The 13,002-nt window shown below is 41.9% G+C and overlaps 1 protein-coding gene across 1 annotated transcript; it reads right to left on the reverse strand.

Moving 5' to 3' along the window:
* Positions 1-1,612: 1,612 nt before the first annotated feature.
* LOC117048906 (vitamin D 25-hydroxylase) lies at positions 1,613-12,016 on the reverse strand. The gene is made up of 5 exons (XM_033153349.1): positions 11,782-12,016; positions 7,758-7,899; positions 4,142-4,774; positions 2,967-3,296; positions 1,613-2,140 (listed from the first exon to the last, which is right to left on the reverse strand). The coding sequence occupies exons 1-5, from the start codon at positions 12,007-12,009 to the stop codon at positions 1,962-1,964; spliced, it is 1,512 nt and encodes a 503-aa protein (XP_033009240.1). The 5' UTR covers positions 12,010-12,016; the 3' UTR covers positions 1,613-1,961.
* Between the last annotated feature and the right edge of the window lie 986 nt (positions 12,017-13,002).

Here is a 13,002-nt window from a genome sequence, read left to right on the forward strand (position 1 = left end):
AAAAAAGAAGAGGAAATAATCCTGTAAGTGTTGACAACTTGATACAGTAGTTCAAAAGGCTTCGTTTTAGGCTGTACCAACACCACCTGTATAGCACAGGCATGTCCAACAGGTAGATCATGATCTACTGGTAGATCACTGGACGTCTGCGGTAGATCACTGGTAGATCATTGGCTCCCCCCAAAGAAGCTGAACAACTGTGGCTCCCCTAAAAAAAGCTCAACATTTTACCCCCACCCTGAAAAAACTCAACATCTTTGACCCAAACCCCCCCAAAATGGGCCTTCCTCCTTTCTAAAAGAAAGCTCAAAAAAGGGGGTAGATCACTGCCAGTTTTTAATTCTGTGAGTAGATCGCAGTCTCTTGGGAGTTGGCCACCCCTGGTATAGCACAAGAGTGCTCAAAGCACCTCACATATAATATCTTAATAAACCGTGCAACTACGAAAGTAGGTCAACATTATTTTCTTCACGGGTGAAGGAACAAGCTTCCTGTTAGTTTACTCTCTCAGCCATGACTATATCATACCCACTCTCAATTAAAGCACTAATATAATATAATACACTTCATTTCTATTGCCTCATTAATCTTTTCAAGAGTCATGTAAAAGGCAGAGCAAGCATTATTTGCCCTATATTGGTGAAATACAAATAAAAGTGTAGTGGTTCATTTAGGGCCAAACTAGTTACCTGCATGTTGACTAAATGGATGTTCACCTGTTAAGATGGGTTACACTGAAAAGGACATGTGGGGAATGCAGTCAATCTCCACTTCCTCATCTCACATTCTGTTGCTTTGGTGTGTGTTTTTCCCTTCTATCCTGTGTCTGCTACTAAAAGGCAGCCTTCAGGTCCCCTCCCCTGCATGCCTTTAGCGTAATTAAACTCCACCCTTCATTGTCAAACCAGTGTGTTTTAAATAAAGTGACGGAACTGATTCAGCACTAAAGGAATTGCTGAAAGGATACCTGAACCAGAAATTACCCAGCTTATAGGTAGAGACTTACATTCTATAACGCATCAGTGCTCTAGGTGCCACTAGGTAGCTTAGGCAAAGTCGCCTTCAGGCTTTTGCCAGCGCTTCAGAACGGAATGCCTCACACAGGCTGCATTTTCATAGGGTTTTGTGTACATGCATCTTTGAGCCAACGAGAATCCCAGACTCATGGAATACTCTCTGCTATGGACGACACTTGTGTGGCCTTATGTACAAGTTGGAGAGCAAGAACTAATGAGATGGAGTGAAAAAGTGGCTTGAAAGCCTTAAAATATAAAATAGGGTGAGCTTGAGGTACAGAAAAGTTTTTTGCTAGGCTATAACTGCTACCCAGAGGGGAAAATGATAGTTTTTCTCCCTCTCTCATAGAACTTGTAGACATCCAATGAAGATAACTGTTGGAATATTTAACACAGAATAGTCAAACTATGGAACTTGCTCCTTCTGGAGGCAGTGATGGCCATCAGCTTGGATGGTTTTAAAAGAGGATTGACAAATTCGTGGAGGAGGGGGCTGTCAATGGTTACAGTTGGAGGCAGAAATGCTTCTGAACAGCAGTTACTGGAAGCCATGGGAGGGGAGAGAGCTCTTGTGTCTTCTCCCTGGTTTCCCACAGGTATCTGGTTGGCCACTGTGTGAACAGGAGGCCGGATTAGATGAGCCATTGGCCTGATCCAGCAGGCCATTCTTACATTCTTATCCCATTCACCACACATTAGAATACGGTGGAGCACCTTCTACTCATTCTCCATCACCTGCCCTCAAAAACCATCTCTCTCAATGTCCTTATACACCATTGAAGGATTTTTAAGATGGACAACAGGGATTTAAAAAAACAACAATGCAGGGAACGATTTGGGCATTTGAGTCAGGAAAGCGTGGAACAAAAACATTACGTCTCATTATATTCCCATGCCTCTGGCCCCAAGGCCTCCCACTTTGAACTGTTGGCACTAGGTGTGTCTTCAGTAGCGCCTTTCTGCACAAATAAGGTATGGATGAGGTTGCAGAGTCATGCCTAACTTTGGCTTAAGGTTGGGAGTCCAACCACTAGGAAAATGCAGATGAAATTGCTGAAGTAATGAGGTGAAAAATAAAAACATTTCCATTCTGGCCAACTGTTCACCTAAACAGTGCCTTCGCCCTGAAGGGAAAAAAGAAAAAAAGGAATATAGTATTTTAAAAGAAAATAGCTGTGGGTTTTTTGTTGTTTATCAAAAAGTACAGGTGCCATTATGATAATAAAGTACTGCATCTCTTAAAAATCAAATCCTAGTCTGGTAAGCCATTAATTAATCCATGCTGTTAAAAGTTTAGGCACCATTCTAAAATTAAGGCAGTGAAAGAGGGACAATTTGGAATTTGGAAAAGCATGGTTCTCAAGTTACTTTACTACCAATCTGTTAAAAACCTGATGGCATCATTTAATTCTTTTGAACATATGATTTTCATAAACCAGTTCTGCATAAACTACATATAAGCCCAAGTATGAGAAAACTAATGGCTGATGTCCAAACATTCCAGAGAACAGCTCTTTCCTGTTAAGAACACGCTGTCCTACCAGCACAGTGCAAGATCCACATGTTATTTCCCCCTCAGATAAGCAGGATAGTGAAATCTTTAGAGCCTGATAAGACTGCTGTTGCCAAGATTCCATTAGCCTATACCATTTTTTAAAAAAAATTCTAAACTGGAAGTGGGTTGTTTCATGTACAGTAATCAGACAAAAACTGTTATGACACTCAGTCAAGTCTGAGTCTAAGCTCATAATTTCGCTGCCTTGGTTTCATTACAACCTTTGTATTAAAATAGTTGGTTTAGTTGATGATTAACAACTGAAATTTAAAATGAATTAGTTTATGAAGTCAAAGTCTTAGGAATATTTGGTTGGTAGATATAGCATGCTAACCATTTTGCCTCTAGTCACAAATTTCTTGCTTCTAGATTTTTGGTTAAGTACGTACACTTACCTAGTGAAAATGGAATGAATGCTTCTTTCTTGACAAATTGTCCAGAGCTGTCCAAAAACCTCTCAGGACAAAACATTTCAGGGTTACTCCAGTACTTTTCATCAAAGTGTACAGAGTAGAGATTTGTAATGACTGTAGTGCCTTGAGGGATAGAATAGCCACGTACAACTGTATCCTTAGAAGTCGCATGGAAAATACCTAGTGGAGCTACGTTACAGAATCTTAAAATTTCATGTAGTACTGCCTCAGTGTATGGCATTTTACACTTTTCTTCTAGGCAAGGTGTTTTGTTTGGCCCAATAATTAAATCGATTTCTTTATGAACTTGCCCTGTTGGAGAAAAAGCTCTTAGTTTATTGATTAACGGTTTGGCAAAAATAAGTAGACATGTTCATTCTACATTTAACTATGAAACCTTTAAATATATTTGTAGCCCCACTGATTTTGTGTACATTAGCCACATCCACTAGTCATGGAGAATCCTGGAAATTGTAGGGTGCTGTGAACTGTAGGTCTGTGAGGGGTATCTACAATTCCCAGGATTCTTTGGGGGGAAATCATGACTGTTGAAGTGGTATAATAATACTTTATGGTGTCAGATGTGACCTTTGAACCAAATACAGTCGTACCTTGGATCCTGAATGCCCTGGAACTCGGATGTTTTTGCTCCCGAACACCACAAACCCTGAGGTGATTTTTCCGGTTTCTGAACGTCCTTTTGGAACCTGAATGCCCACTGGGGCTACTGATTGGCTTTGGTTTTCGAACGTTTTGGAAGTCGAACGGATTTCTGGAATGGATTCTGATCGACTTTCAAGGTACGACTGTACTCCAATACAGCTAGCTGAATAGATGCAGCATTTTTGTCAGTTTCCCTCCCCTACTTCCCCTGCTAAAATCTACTCTGGAGTCTTGAGGAACCCTCTAGAACAGCATGGAGTCAGTAACTGGGAAGGATAATTTGGGAAATATGCCCCTTTTTCACCAGCAGACACATCCTGAACAAACACTGATCAAGGGATACAACTTCCAGTGGGACCAAACTCTAGTTTCAACCTAATATATTCAACCTAATATATCAGGTAAAGATTTAACAAGTGCTGTTAATACCCTGCTTGGAATGCACATTCTTAATCATAAAGACAAAACACATCACGGCATATGGCATAACTTACCTTGAATATTAGGATAAAGAGCCATGAACAACACTGCCCATCTTAGAACATTTGTTGTAGTTTCTGTTCCAGCAATTATAATTTCTCCAACAGAGAAAATTAAGTTTTCTGTTGTGAATGTAGACTCAGGATCATTTTTATTTTTGTCCATCTCATCAAAATATGCATCTATGAAATGTCTTGGTGACTGAGGTTTCCTATTTTGTGAGAAACGCTGAATAAGGTGGAGGAGAAAAGTATAGACTTCAGATGCATTTTTAAAGAGTTGCTGATGCTTTCCAAAGGGCAAGGCACCAATCCATGGAAAAGCATTGTACAAAAATGCAGAAGAACTAGCTGCCAGTTCAATGTTTTCACTAAATATGTCCATCATATGCTGAAATTCAGTGTCTTCATATGTAAACCGTTCTCCAAAAAGAATCAGGTTAGTAATATTTGAAACTGCATTTGTTATCAAGTATTTCAGATCAAAAGGCTTGCCCTTATAGGTATCAATGGCCTCAAGGAAAATGACTGATTCTTCTGATATTTTGCTTTCAAAGGACTTTTGACCATATCCAAAAGTACGAAAGCTTGTTACAGCCAACTTGCGATGCTCTGTCCAACCTCTGCCATAACTTGAGTTCAATAAACCTGAAATATACAAGTGTCAATATGCTTAACCCAGGATCTTACTTCCTCTTTCATCCATATGATCTTTCTATGATCTGCAGCTACCGGGTACACACACGTAGTTACACACACGTTGAAAGAAACTGTATCCTCAATTAATCATAGTGAATTTGTTTTACTGTTATCTTTCTAGAGTTAATGACTTCAGAATTATGTCCTATGTTTTTAAGTGCATGCAACATCATACCTAATCAAAATGCAACCTGCTTATAGCACTTTGGGAACAGCATGCATAAAAATGTTGTTTTAATGCCAGTTTGCCTTTTCCACTTCCTGAAGTTTCAAGGCAACCTTTTGCTAAGCCAGTTTCCTTGTAAAGTGTATACTGGTGATTTATGTAATAGATGTTTATTTACAAATACAGTGGTACCTCAGGTTACATACGCTTCAGGTTACATACTCCGCTAACCCAGAAATAACGCTTCAGGTTAAGAACTTTGCTTCAGGATAAGAATAGAAATCGTGCTCTGGCGGCGCAGCGGCAGCAGGAGGTCCCATTAGCTAAAGTGGCGCTTCAGGTTAAGAACAGTTTCAGGTTAAGAACGGACCTCCGGAACGAATTAAGTTCTTAACCCGAGGTACCACTGTACAAAAAGTAAAGCAGGGGGCAAAGGCAGGCACCAAGAAAGGCAGTGCTAGGCAAAGATATAAAGATCAACCAACTATTTCTGTACATCCAATTTGTGTGTGTGTGTGTGTGTGTGTGTGTGGGAGGAGAGTGTTTCTTAACAGCAAACCAGTATACCTTCCCACCTATCCCACAAGGTAAACAGCTTTTGAAACAGTGTGACTTAGAAAAGCAGATTGAGTTAGACTGGCAAAACTTGTTTAAATACATTTTTAATTTAGATTACGCTTGAGGAACTGTGAATTGCTGTAAAATTACAGAAGACAGATAAATAGAGTTACATGCAATTTTTAAAATCTTCCAAAACCTTTAAAAAAATCTTTTAATTTATATATATATTTTTATTAATAGGGTTGTATCCCTTATGTATCCCTTAGGGTGCAGTTAGTATCTTTGAGAACTTGATGCAGGACTAGTGACTAAGTTGCCTGCTAGCTGGATAGCTCAGTTGGTTAGAGTGTGGTGCTAACAATGCCAAGGTTGCAGGTTCGATCCCCTAAGAGACAGCTGCATATTCCTGCATTGCAGGGGTTTGGACCAGATGATCCTCAGGGTCCCTTCCAACTCGTATGATTGTAAATAAGGTTTTACAAGGACACATTAATTCTCCATTGCTCTCATGCCCCAAAGAAACTAAACTCAATCTCTGCAGCTTTCATCACCTTGAAGTGTTTCAAGCACTTAGTAATTTGGGGTGTTTTTCATTTTAGTGTCCAAGATAAATTTCATTTTTACTTTTTAAAGGGTATGTTTTCAGCTCTTAACACTGTCTACAGCACTGAACATGTACAAGCAATGATTTTCAAGCACAACTGCCGTAACTGCATGCTACCACATGAAGGTGCTTTTTAGTCAACAGAGTATTACTTAGCTATGTATCTTGGTCTCCTAATCCAGTTAGCAGGGTACACTAAGCATTACATGCAAATACATGTAAACAGAGTGTCATGAGCTAATAAGCAGTCTTAGGAAGATAGAATTCTAAGTGGAGGAGTGTCATGGGAGTGAACACTTCCCATTGGTTTTTCTGCTCAATATCACCTGTGTTTTCCCACATGGGGCTCTGGATGCCAATTTACTAGGGTGCCACACAAATTTGAACCCACCCATTTTGCTATTACTAGCTTAAGTCAACTGCAAATCACTGTTGCATAAGCTTTACAGAATAGGTTTGTTTTTAATTGATGAAAGGCATTTATAAAAGGTATTAAATGCAATTCACCAATATCTTTTAAGGAACATTTAAGGAATGTACAAATGAAAAATGAAAGAAAATACAACCCATGAGATTATCAATGTGCTCCAAATTCTGCAGGCAGTGAGTAGGGGCAGAGAGGGACAAGTCAAGGGCACAAGTCAGGCAAGTTAAGCACTTTTATAAAGTCCTGTCAATTTAAATGAAAAGCGTTTAGCATATTCGTACATTTCTTCTGTGTTAATTTCTGCTAGAATGTGGCAGATTTAGCTTTCTGTTATATTGCCGGGGGGGGGGGGGAGAGAGAGACGCCCTCCTTCTGTGAACCGCCCTGAGACCTCCGAGTATAGGGTGATATATAAATTCAAGAAATAATAATAATAAAAACAGATGCTGAACCACTGTAGTAAAGGTTCCTAAACAATGGCAACCTGCTAGTTCTACAGTGGATCTTTCGCAACGATAAAAGCAAAGGTAACAAAGGTACAGTTAAAAAAGAATTGTGAAATACACAAATATAAAAATGTTGCAGTGCTTCCTATGTGTGCATTAACCCTGGCACACAAATGAATGGGCATTACTCAAGTGTCTCAGGGCCACCCCCTTCACTCTTCCAGTTGTTCCTCCCCAAATTTGATTGGCAGGAGTAGTACTGTGTAAAAGAAAAGGGATTGCAGGAGGGTTATTGTCACTGCCTCCACTGCACTCTTGCTGTACGGTTTACTGAAAGAGCCTATGAAGTGGGTAGAGTTTGAGGGGGGGTGGGCTTCAAGGGATGGAATGATCAAACATATAGCCTAAGTATGAACAGCGTAGCAATGCGGAAACTTAAAGGCGGCAGCTGAGGCAGTTCAAATGCAGCATGAAGCCATCTTATTCTTCCTGGCTAAAGGACAACATTTCCAACAGTGCACATCAACGGCCAGCTTCAAGTTTGATTTCCCAACGTTGCCCTTTGGAACAGAGCTTGAGGTATTTTGCAGACCAAGTCAGAAAGCACATACGAATGAAAAATGCTATTTAAAGTTAGTAAGAAGACAGAATTGCAGGCACCTTTTTTAAAGCATATACCCAATACACTAATAAGCGTCTATTAAAACAACAACAACAACAACACATACCTCCCATTTTTGTCAGCTTCTTGAACAAAGGAAGAGATGGTCTGTCTGCAAAAATCTCACTCTGCTGAACAAGGCATTCTTTTACTGCATCATAGCCGTTCAGGACAACAGTTGATATCCCTCCAAGATCAAGGCTGAATACCTTTTAAAAAAAGATTACATGTCACTTTCAAGAATTGGGGGGGGGGGGAAGGGGCAGAGAGAGAAATACTACTAGGTTTTTTTCCCTTTAGAAATGTTCTTGTTTGGTCCATGGGCAGCACAACAGGTATGCTTCTAACACCATATGATGCTCACAAATATGCTACATGTGCTATGTAGAAAGATTATAGTTGCATAACAATATTGCAGTTTGCTTTCATTCATAGATGCTTATATGTCAAAATACATCTCTGGAATTATCATACAACATCAATAATACAGAGTATATCTTTCCAGTCCAATATGTTGGCTAGGCTTACTGTCGGACACATGAGCTTCCTACTTATCACTTCACTTTGCAGGAGGAACATTGTCTGCATCATTCTTAAAGTGAATGCATTACCTGTCACAAGAGATAAACATAAATTGGCAATCTGTTTCTGTGGCAGCAGGAATGACATGTCACGAACAAAGTGTCCCTGAGCAGAAGAGGAAAGAAACTCTGCACTAGGAGGCATGCTTCTGACTGTTAAGATTACGCAACAGGTGCCCCACTATCTTTAGAAGACATCCAAACTAGAAAAGAGTTGTTTAATTTAAGCTATACAGTGGTACCTCCGCTTACAAACTTAATTCGTTCTGGAGGTCCGTTCTTAAGCCCAAACCACTTGTAACATGAGGCACGCTTTCGCTAATGGCACCTCCCGCTGCTGCCGCACTGCCGGCACATGACTTCTGCTCACATCCCAGGGCAAAGCTCGCAACAAGGGGCATCAACTTCTGGGTTAGTGAAGCTTGTAACCCGCAGCGTTCGTCAGGAGGACGGTACGTAACATGAGGTTCCACTGTAGTAAGCAAGCAAGGGCCTGAAACCACATTTTTATCCAAACTTGCTTTCACTAACCAGAGTTTAAAACAGTTTTGTAAATAAGTTCAGAAATTACTAGCATGCACACCTAGTCCACATTTCCATACTAGCTACTTAAAAAAATATATTCTACAAGCAGAGGGGACAGATTGATCCTTGCTTCTTCCTCTATTGCTAGCAGTAGACCAGGCATAGGCAAACTCGACCCTCCAAATGTTTTGGGACTACAACTCCCACCATCCCTAGATAACTGGACCAGTGGTCAGGGATGATGGGAATTGTAGTCCCAAAACATCTGGAGGGTCGTGTTTGCCTATGCCTGCAGTAGACTATTGGAGGAGGCATGGAGCAATCTGTCCTGCCTCTGCCAGACTTAGAATCATAAAATCACAGATCTGTAGAGTAAGAAGGGACCACAAGGGTCATCTAGTCCAATCCCCTCCAATGCAGGAATCTTTTGCCCAATGTGAGGCTCAAACCCATGACCCTGATATTAAGAGTGAGCCAGACCTCTTGCTTGCATTGGACTCCTGCTCACTTAATGTTACCAGGCAAGTTGTTAAATGCTTGGCTGGTCCAGACAATTCACATTTAAGATGTCACAGGGAACTGTGGTTACTTCTGTGGTATCTGGAGGGGGCTTATGCAGGCTTATTCACATAGTGGGAAACCATTGTTTAATTGTATACCATACAAGAAAGTATATTTTATCATTTTTCCCCTGTACTGATCAAATAGCTGAATATGGAATCATTTTTGTAATTAATAAAAAATTGTATAAAGCTTAAAATTCTGATTTCAGTTTCCAGTTTTTGTCAGCAAATGTTCCTTTTCAAAAGTTAAAGGGAAATGTTTCTATTTGACTCATTACGATTGATATGATCACCAAACAAACAAACAAACAAACAAACAATTAAAGGGAAACTATTAAAGAGAATGTCCTAGTGGTCACTCCTTTTCCTGTTCCTATGAATAATGATATTTTTTCAGAAGAACTCAAGGGACTGTGACTGTCCTCTTTGCATCCCTGCAGTAGAAAATATCCTGTATTCCAAAGAGTATTAAAAACATGTCATTTATTTACAGCAATTGACAATGAGCCTGTAGGATAATAAACTGTCAACATTCCGACTGAGTTTATGCTTCTAGCAGCTGTTGATAAATTTTAATTTGTTGTAAATGTTTTTTATCAAGATTTTCTAGCTGTCCTTGAGAGAATTTTTAAAGACAAAAAGGTGGGAGATTATTGGTTGTCTCCAAAGCAGCATCAGTGGAGTTTTCCAACCCTCTGAAGCTGATTTTGAGGGCATGCAGGGTGTTGCCAGGGAAAGGAGGAGAAAGTTCCATTCATGGAGCAGCCGTGTTGGATGTTATTCTGCTTTAAAATACAGACCAGCATGTCATCACTATGCAGCAGCAGACAACTGCTGTATATTCAACTCTGAGTTGTGTGAGTTGTGGCTGTGCTGGTGCTCCGCTCGATAAATATGAAAGGCAGACAGGCATAAGTCCCCTAACATCAGGAATATATGTTAAGAGTCCTCATTGGCTGCAGCTTCATGGTGTATGTTGGTGATGTGCTTAGTAATCTGGATGGCATGCAGGATGAGGCTTAAGTTGAGAGTGCCCCAAGTCCAGTGTTACCCCACGAAGGGAAGACATGTTCATTTTACTGATGACTTCCTTCCCCTGTTCTATAACCGTTTTTAAAAAGTTGCCACATTCTCTTAGAAATTTAAATAAGAAAGCCCTCTAACTCACATCTCAAACCTGAGCGGTTTTGAGGTGGAGTTAGTTTGGTACTATAGTCCAACATGTAAAATAAAAACACATATTCCTGTGGCGTGTTAAATATCTAGCAGAGTTGAGACACAAAGTGCAGCCCACTTTGACAAGGGTCACAGCGTTTATGTAAAGCAAGTTTGTTTGTTTTTTTAAATGTTGAACTTGGAGATGTATTAATAGACAGTATTAGCAACATACTGCACTGGTATGCTTGGTTGACAAGTTAGGCAGCTTTCTGTAAAAAGTGGGTGCACACCTTTACAAAATGGTATTTAATAATAACTATGATGTAATCAAGTCTCATGATTGTACTACAAACTTTATATATTTTAAGAATTCTGTGCCAAACACAACAAGACTCAATACAAAATGGCAAATAATAAACCACATCCTGTTACTGCAGTTCAAATATGCAACAGCCCAAATGTAAAATGACTTTAAAATAAAGTCCCATTGATTTCAGCGATACTTAATCCCAAGTAACTAAACTTAGAATAGCCTTCTAAGCCTTCCTGACATAAAAGCTGGTGAATGTAATGAAGACTTTATGACTTCCTCACTTACAAGGTGAGTCTTATATAATTCTTTTGTTTGTAAAGTGCTTTCCTAACTGAGGTCTGCCTTCAACAACAACTCTTGCAAGTTGGCCACTAGGCTAACAGTGAAATCCTATACACATCTACTCAGAAATAAACTTTAAGCTTAACAGGATTTACGCCTAGGTTAAGTGGGTGTAGAACTGCATTCTCTTGCCCGAGGGGAAGCTCATTTAACTGAATGGGGCTCAACTTCTCCTAGCAATAAAACAACTAGCATATTAGCAAAGCTAAGCAGGGTCCGGTATGGTTTCAAATGGGATGGGGCCGGGGTTGAGATTCCTGCATTACAGTGGGTTGGACTAGATGACCCTCTAGGTCTCAGCCATGAGATTACATGCCCCCTTCCAACTCTAGAGTAGACACTGATACGGTTGTCTTGCAGGGGCAGGAAAGCACAGCCTTGGACAGAGAGGTAGCGAAACTTGAACCCAGATCTGAAAGTGAAGATGTGGAAAAGAGTTCAGATCCGGGATTGAAGTTATTCACATGAATCGGAAAAGCCTCGTCTTGGAAGTGGCAAATGTCTAAGAATTAGACCGAGGGGGTTAGGGCGCAGAGGCGCTTGGTCTCCCCCAGGGCCCCAGGGACAGCTTCTCCTCGGGACCCCCGCCCGCCCCCGGGGATGCAGTACCTGCCCGTAGAGCTGGCTCTGCCTCTTCATGTAGACGTGCGGCTGCTCCGAGGCCAGCGAGTGGATGTTGCCGATGAGAGGCAGCCCCGCCGGGCCGGGCGGGAAGCCCACCGGCCGCCTCTGCTTCAGCAGCTGCCTCACCACCAGCGGCAGCAACAGCAGCAGGAGGACGCCGGCACCCACAGCCGCCGCAGCGGCCGAGCCCACCCCCGGGACCCCGGACCACATTTCCCGCTCCTGCAGGTCCTAGGGAGCCAGCCGCCGGCTCTCCTCTCGCGCTCCCTTTCCCCCTCTTTCTCCAAACATACAAAAACAACATCCCTCGGCCCGCTTGCCGCGTCTCCTTATAGGACGCCGGCGGCGCTCGTCAGGCGAAGCCGAGCCTGATTGGTGGAGCCTCCGCGCCGCCTCGCGCTCTTTTTCCTCCGGCCCCTCCTCTCGCACCGCGCTTGTTCTGGAGTTGCGCCTGGGGACAGTTCGCGGGATGCTGTGGGGTCCTATGCCCCACTCTGGAGTTCCCACGGAAGCAGCAGCACCTCCATTTCCCGCGGCAGCTTCCCCACGCCGTGAAGACTCGCGTTTATCTTCCCACACAAGCTTGCTTCATAAGCAGCGGCTCTTCCTTGCATAACAGGCAGCAATTGCTGCAAACTGATTTGAATAGGGGCGGGGAAGGCTCACCTGATAGCAAATTCAGGTCAGGGGCAGCAGCAGGGGTGGCATTCGGAAACAGGCAGGGATTTCCCCGTTTCTGAAATCCTGAGAATTCCCGGCAAAAGCCCGTCGTTTCAGCGCGAAGCTCTTTCCGCTGGCTGCCCCCTATCCTCAGAACAAAGGTTAAAAGAACAACTCATTTCTATGCTTTTTAAAAAATAATTTTGTAGCATTTCCAGTTGTCAAACCTGAAACTCCCTGTTGTTGCAGTTTTCAGTGTGTGTGTACTTGATGCCACAACAAAGCAGTGGTACACGTGGCTGTCACAAGGAGGGCATTTTAACTTACTTCATGTAGTAAGCAGTTCCCAGTATGTGGTGAGTTACTTGCAAGTAGTGGCTCACCACATGAATCACGGTTGCTACTTCCTTGTGGTAGAATCCACACCAAGACCAGTTGGTTTGAAAATACCTGAAGGAGCGTCTCCACCCCCATCATTCAGCCCGGACACTAACGTCCAGCGCCGAGGGCCTTCTGGCAGTTACCTCATTGCAATAAATGAGGTTA

The sequence above is a fragment of the Lacerta agilis genome, chromosome 1 (genome assembly GCF_009819535.1).
Source record: "Lacerta agilis isolate rLacAgi1 chromosome 1, rLacAgi1.pri, whole genome shotgun sequence".
NCBI classification, from domain to species: domain Eukaryota; kingdom Metazoa; phylum Chordata; class Lepidosauria; order Squamata; family Lacertidae; genus Lacerta; species Lacerta agilis.